General features: G+C 46.4%; 1 protein-coding gene across 1 annotated transcript; it reads right to left on the bottom strand.

The window, feature by feature from the left end:
- Window positions 1-6,336: 6,336 nt before the first annotated feature.
- LOC104462091 (endonuclease/exonuclease/phosphatase family domain-containing protein 1-like) lies at window positions 6,337-7,106 on the bottom strand (the record flags this gene model as incomplete). The annotated part of the gene is made up of 1 exon (XM_010073897.1): window positions 6,337-7,106. A coding segment is annotated over one exon (770 nt), but the record flags the coding sequence as incomplete, so codon positions are not given.
- Window positions 7,107-7,111: the final 5 nt, after the last annotated feature.

Below are 7,111 nucleotides of genomic sequence, written 5' to 3'. Positions count from 1 at the left end.
CCAACTCCAGTGAGAAGGGTGCAGCTAAATCTGTAAAACAAGACTCTCTCTTAAATATCCCTGTTTAACACAGCTGGAGAGCCATGTTCATGGTGAGCCAACCCGGCACTCGGTTGCAGAGGCAAGTGTTTTCCTCTTGTGAAGAGAGACTGACCAAGTTTCCGCTCACGGCTTCTCAGGAACTTGGAGTATTTAATTCCCTTGCTTGTAGTCCCTTGGTTTTTCTTTCCTGGTAAGAACAGCAGCAGCAGCATCTTTTACCTTCAGGAACAGTCGTATTTCTTTTTTTAAAGCCAAAGCTAGAAAATCACCCTTCCTGCAGCTGTACTGTAAGCTCCCAAACTGCAGAAGAATCACAGAGCATTAAAGATTTCTCTTTACAGGATGGAGCCCTATGTCTGTCTTCTATTCATGTGGCACAAGCTTTCTGAGGAGCCTAGCAGGGTGAGGTTGTAGTCTTGTGGCCTCTACTCGTGATTCAGGAGCAGGCAGTATAGCATCACTTACTAATTCACAGATTTATTACCATAAATCAACCAACCCCTTTAAGTTTTGCTGCAGGGAATACAGCAAACACTGCAGGATCTGCCAGGGTAAGCTGGCAGCTCCGGTTTACCAAAATCCCTGCGATCTGCAACATGAATCCAGTGACATGAAAAAAATGTGCAGAATAGCCCAGCAGGCATGGAGTGAAACCACACAGCCATTAAGTACTGCCAGATGTATCGAGTACACGAGTTAGGAGAAAAAAGTAATATGTGAACAAATGCTTTTCTCACTGATCTGTTCCATTTTAGTCATGCTTTACGGCACAAGTTGCAGTGGCAGGGTATAATTATAATTTTAAGGAGGAGAAAAATAAGGTTTGTTTTACATGGATAAACCGGCCTTTATATCATTTTTCCAGCCACATTCTCAACTTCAAAGCAGATAAAAATGGCTGGTTGGATACAACTTCTCAGATGTTCAAGGATCTCTCCTGCAAAGACTCCGAATTTCAAAGTATCTTGGATGAGCGATCCACCTCCTTTCAGGAGAAGCAGGCAATGCCCAGCTGGAGGGTCTCAGTACTGCATCCGTATGAAGCAGAGGTTTGGAAATTGAATTTATTTAATTTAATTAACTGAAATCACCTGTTCCTGAAAGGGGCTGGGATCCCTCCCCAAGATGGGAGCAGTACTGCAGAGGAGACCTAACCCCCAGGTCATGCTTTTGGCACTGAGCTCTGCAGCCTCCATGGGATTTGACATAGACAAAGGAATGGGTCAAATCCTGAGCAGCAGTAAATCAGTGGAGTTTCATTTCACTGGAAAATGATATAACTCAGGGTCTGACCTGAGAAGATCTTGTGTCTTTCGCCAGCCGGATGGTATTCAGGAGGCAATTCCAGTCTTCCACTAGTCTCCAGCAAGTACAATATTGTTGATCTCATATAGGTGGTGGACATAAAAAACCAAACCAAAATAAAAAAAAAAAACACCCAAAAAACCACGAACACAACAGCTCTTTCATCACCCCATTTTTCTGTCCTCAGAGGTATCAGAAAGTGCACATTAGTGGTGGCTTTACATGCATATGTATTTCTATTGCTCATAAAAATCCCTTTGTGAAGTGCACATAGGAGATATTATCTAACAATTCCTTTTTTCTCAGGTTTTTCCTGAAGTCGCAGGAGGCAGGATTTCCTCCCTATTACATAAGAAGAAAAGGGTGTATTTGTTCTTTTGCCGTTTACAACTTATTAGAGTGGTCAGGTTACTCGAGCCAGGCCCCCTTTCCTGATCTTTTTCTTGCAGGTGAATTATTCTTGGACAGGCTCCAGCCTAGTATTAATCCAGGGGAGAAAAACCAAACGGTTGTATAAAGAAAGAGACATAAAACAGATGCACCTCAGGGCTTTGCTGGGCCACCGAGAGCTGCAGCGACAGAGTAGAAATAACAAATACAGGCTGGCGTTGAGCCCCCGAAGCATGCTACAACCATCACTACTACTATGATACACCGCTGTGAGGAACATGAGAAAAAACGGCATGGGCTGACACCAATTTGGGTCTCTGAGGCACAGAAATTGAGGGCAACTTCTTACCTTTTAGAGACCTCTATGCTTCTATCTAACCAAAGTGAAAACAGGTTACCAAGCTGGGGGAGGAAGGGGCTAACATGTTCTGAAAAGGTAAGCACAAAGCCTTGCTGTCCAAGGAACTAAGCCAAGAGGAGAAAAAAATTAATCAGTGCTAAGTAAAAACATTCTATTGGTACATATATTTGTTGGTCTACAGAAATTTTTTTTACAGTGAGAACAATCAATCCCAGGAACAACCTCCCCAGGGATGCAGCAGGGTCCCCATCACTGGAGGTTCTCAAGGTGTGACTGGGCACGGTGCTGGATAATCTCATCTAGGTTCCCTTTCCCAGGAAAGGCTGGACCAGATGGTCTTTGGAGGCTCCTTTTAACATGGGTTCTTCTATTCAGTGATTTTTTCAACAGGTGTTAAGGCTTCATTACTTATACTTTTTGCATCTAGAAGATAGAACCATACCATAAAGCTGACCGAAGCAAGCAGCAGAGGAGAAAGAGCAGCCTGAACTGCTTGACATCAGGAAGGAACCTGAGCTGGGGTCCATGGACCTGAGCCCCAACCTTGTTACCCCACCATCATCGTGACACAGACCCTCTCTTCCTCCTCCCCCTCCTTTAATTTTTTTTTTTTTTTTTTTTGAGAGAGAGCACAAGTTCTGGCTTCCAGACCCTCTATCAATTTTCATTTGCTCAAGAGCAAAGTGTGCTTACAAGAGAAGAAAAAAAAAAATGAAGAGGTTCACAAAGTTACCACTCAGTATTATATTCATTATAATGAAAACCACTCGCAAAACCTCTGCTGCAAACTGTGCTGGGAAAGGTGCACAACAGATCAATGCCCTTGGCTCCTAGCAAACTTCCAAGGAAACGATTAAACTAGAGGATACACCTTTAGTGTGCTCTGTGTATCAGTTACTTATTGTCCCTATGAAAACACATGCTGCCCTTGACCTGAACTTGCTCGCCCTTTTGAATGTGCTACCCTAACCCTACATTTTTACATTTTTTTGGTGCGAGGAAGCTGTTGGTTTCTTCATCCCCCCGAGAGCGGGGAGGACATGGAGGTAAGCTGGAGGGGATGACCTGCACCCTCAGACACAGGCCAGCTCTGATCTACCAAGAAATCCCAGATTTGCTGACCCACACCTGCAAGAAACATTGCAGGTTTGCGCAGATTCACCTCACATTTGATACTTTAATCTAATTACGTGTCACGCTTGCCTCCATGTTCATCACGTTAATCTCTTCTAAAATTACCCTCTAGAATGAAACCACCTCGTTCCTCTACTCCAAACGCTGTGATAAACATAGATCCTTGTAATACAAGAAAGAGGGTGAGGACCTCGCTGCATTTCATTATTTTTGTACTGCAGCAATGAATTTCAAAATAGCTTAGCAGTATTAGTCATGCTGACTGATTTGGTACACGTTTCCTTGCTGCTCTTCAGAAATTTTGCACTTCTGGGCACGAGTGGGAAGGTTTTGGGTTAGTTTCTTCCCCTCCTCCCCCCCGCCCTGCCCCTCCTCCCTTCAGCAAATTACTCTACATTACAACATTTTGTTGCTTTCTGTTTGTTTTGAATGAAGGCACAGCCCTCTTTCCTTCCTGCACAACTGTTTCCTCAGTCCAAAGGCTCTCCAGGGCTGGAAGACAGGAGGAGGACGTTCATCTTCTAGCCTCACCTGGAAATAAACTGTCATTTTCCCCATTGATAATGCCTGAAAGAACAAGCCCAAAGCTACTTGCTGTGAACTAGTCATGAAAAAAAGAAAAAAAAGAAAAAATAACCAAACCTCAAAGCAAACCCTAAACCAGACTTTCAACTCTCACAAAAGTCCTTGAGATCTCAAATTAAGATTCTTTACTGCTCTTTACAGAGTTTTACAGTCTTCTTGATGTGCTGTGCTTTATTCCTGGAATTAAAAAGCCAGGTGAATTGGGTTCTCCAATGGGACTGCTACAGCCAGGCAGCACTCCAGCTCCAAAGACCACCTCAGACTACCTCAGACCACCTTGGACATAGGCAAGCAGGTGCCCATCAGCACAGCTCATGAGAGCACCTGCCTACTGTTGGACTGAACAGCCTTCAGATCCACCAGGCACCAGCTTGGGTCATGGCTGGGACCTCTGCAACAGTGTGGGATGTCCACCGAGCACGCAGAGCGCCTTGGAAACACACCCCATGGATTTCATCCATGGATTTCAGGAGGCTGGAGTGCTGGGGGGGCTCCTGCAGCAGCATACTCTTGCTTCCAGAAGCAAGGGATGAACTTCTCTTAACTGATTTATCAACTGAAGTTGATTTACCTGGACAAAGATTAGTTTGGAAGGCATTTTATCGGTTCCCAGGGTACACAACCAGAGCTGCAAGGGAGATCATGGGGTTCACACACAGAATTTCTGGCCTCAGCTGAGGCTGTTTTACAGTGGCAAAGCTCCACTGACCTCAGCAATGCTAGCACAAGCAAGAGGAAATTCCTCCCTGAGGTGCTGAGTATGACTTTTCTCAACGTATACATTTTTTTTTTCCTGCATGGTACTGATTTTTTCTGTTCCCACATCTATTTTCCCAGGAACGTTTTACGGGCTTGTCTGTGGATGCATATTACTCTCATTTCTTTCCAGCTTCTCATGTTATCACAAATAGGATCAAGTACAGAAAACAATTGCATTGTCCTCTCCCTGGGTGATTGATGACACATATACGTGCAATAAAACAGAACAAAAACAAGTGCTTATAGCAGGCTCCTTCTAAACTTCAAAGGATCAGAGAGACTTTTCACACCCCACAGTACAATGGAGTACCAAAAGTACCCTGAAGTTTAAGAGCAGAAATAAAACAAACTGCTAGGGCCACGCTCTGCATACACAGTGGCCAGCTTGGGCTAACGCAGTCTTATTTTATAAGTCACTTTCTCTGCCTAGCTTTTTTAATAGGTGGACTGTTTTGGGTGGGTTTTTTCCCCAAAATGCTGAAGACGCAGAAATGACAGACAGATAACACTGAATTCTGAAAGATGTTAGGCTGAAACCATCAGTGTAACATCTGAATACCCGCTGGGCTATCATGATCTCCATTTTGGCTATCAAACAGTGAGGGCTGTGAGACGACAGATGCTTCCTATGCAGGAGCATCAGGCTCCCAAATATCCCCAACCATAAATACCTTACAGCAGCACAGGATGCTACATCACCACCACCATCCTCCTCGCATGCCTGACCTCCGCAACCACACCGCCAAGAGCCATTATTCAGCATATTACTGGGAAAGGACAGAGCTCTCAGCTCTGCCAGAGATAATGGTTCATCAGCACTTCCCCTCCCCACAACATCCCGTTTGCAGAAGTCCAAGGGTCCCCTGCCTCTATTCATTTCCAGATGGAAGTTTGAACAGCAGCCAGAGAGCAAAGTTAAGTTTCCTTGTGCTGTAAACTAAATGCCAGACCAGCTGGGAGATATTTCACACATGAAAAGTAAAGAGTGAGAGTTATTTCAAAATCCTTATTGCATTCTTACATTTCTGTATCAAGCAGAAAGTTTTAGCAAGAGTGGCATCCCCAGCACTGTTGCTTGATTACCCTACTCACTAAAAATTTAAAATACACCTCTCAGCTTCTCAGCAATTAACACCAGAAGCACCACACCACAAACAGACCCTGCTCCATGCCCACCAGCTTAGTGACATCAGGGCCCTGCCTCCCCGGGCAGCTGCCCCACGTCTCGCACCCCCAGGGATGAGCAGTCCCTCCAGCTCAGCAGATGCCCCGTGACCGCTCGTTAACGAGCTCTGTCACCCTTGCGGGATGAGCTGCGGCATTCCACACTCATTACACAGCCCAAACCATCCTGACTCCCAAAGTGGCAGTGAGATGCTCTGGGAAACATTGTAAGAAACGGTACATACAGAGCAGCCCTTCCCCTACTATTCCTCCCCATCTCCTGGCAGGAAAGCCAGTCCTCTGGGACTTGTTCAAAAGGCTCTTGATGGAGAAGCAATCCTTGTGTGTACACACATCCCTGCTCGGGACGTCCACCTCCTTTCAAGGACTATTTAATTTTTATCAAGGGACAGTCACTACAGTCACTACACATTAAGACTCAGGCTTCCATGGAAGAAGTGGGAAACATTTAATAACCCTGAGAAGGAACGAGTCCCACTGGGACCACCACGGCACTCTATAGTGCCCAAACCCCAAAGGCATTAACCCACAATCCTGCATGGAGCTGGGCCCACCGGTCGAGTGCTGCCTCTTACCTGTTCTCCAGCAGCGTCATGCAGACGACCTCCCGCACCCCTGGGTTGTTGGCTTTCTCCACAGAGCAGCTTTGCAGGTTCCAGGTAGCTATCCTCAGCACGGGTCTGCCATCTCGCACCCCCCCGAACATCTCCACAGAGGGGCGAGTGGATATGATCTGAGTTGGACCCCCAGGAGGAAAGTCCAAGTCCTCGCTCTGGAGGCTCAGAGACGTGGGGCTGGGGTGAGGCTTGGCAGTGAAGTTGAGGCCACCATTGGTGTTCGTCGAAGGGGGCCGGGACCTCTCTGCAAAAATCTGATGCCTGATTTTGTCCAGAAAGGAAGAATTGATACAGTCCATCCTCACCAGGTCCTCAATACTTTTGAACGGCCCATGCTCTTTCCGATAGTCCACAATGCTATTGGCGATCTTCTCAGTGATGCCACGGATGCTCATGAGCTGTGCCGGTGTGGCGGTGTTAATGTTGATCTTGGTGGCCAAGAGGTGATGCTCAGAAGCTGGATCCTTGCGCAGGGAGCTGGGCGAGTGCTGCGCCGAGCTGCCCTTGCTGCTCACACAGATCTCAAACTTCACCTGCTCCAACTTGGCTGCTCCAACCCCACTCACCAACGCCAAGTCCTCGACTTTCTTAAACCCACCGATATACTCCCGATACTCCACGATATTCTGAGCCACCACCCGGCTGACCCCAGGAAGGGTCATCAGCTCCTCCTCAGTGGCCGTGTTGATGTTGAGCCTCTCTTGATTGACCAAGATGTTGCTGAAGTTACACG

This window comes from Pterocles gutturalis, unplaced genomic scaffold, assembly GCF_000699245.1.
Source record: "Pterocles gutturalis isolate BGI_N339 unplaced genomic scaffold, ASM69924v1 scaffold48837, whole genome shotgun sequence".
NCBI classification, from domain to species: Eukaryota; Metazoa; Chordata; class Aves; order Pterocliformes; family Pteroclidae; genus Pterocles; species Pterocles gutturalis.
Note: the sequence above shows the minus strand (reverse complement) of the source record. Positions and strands in the feature narration are given on the sequence as shown.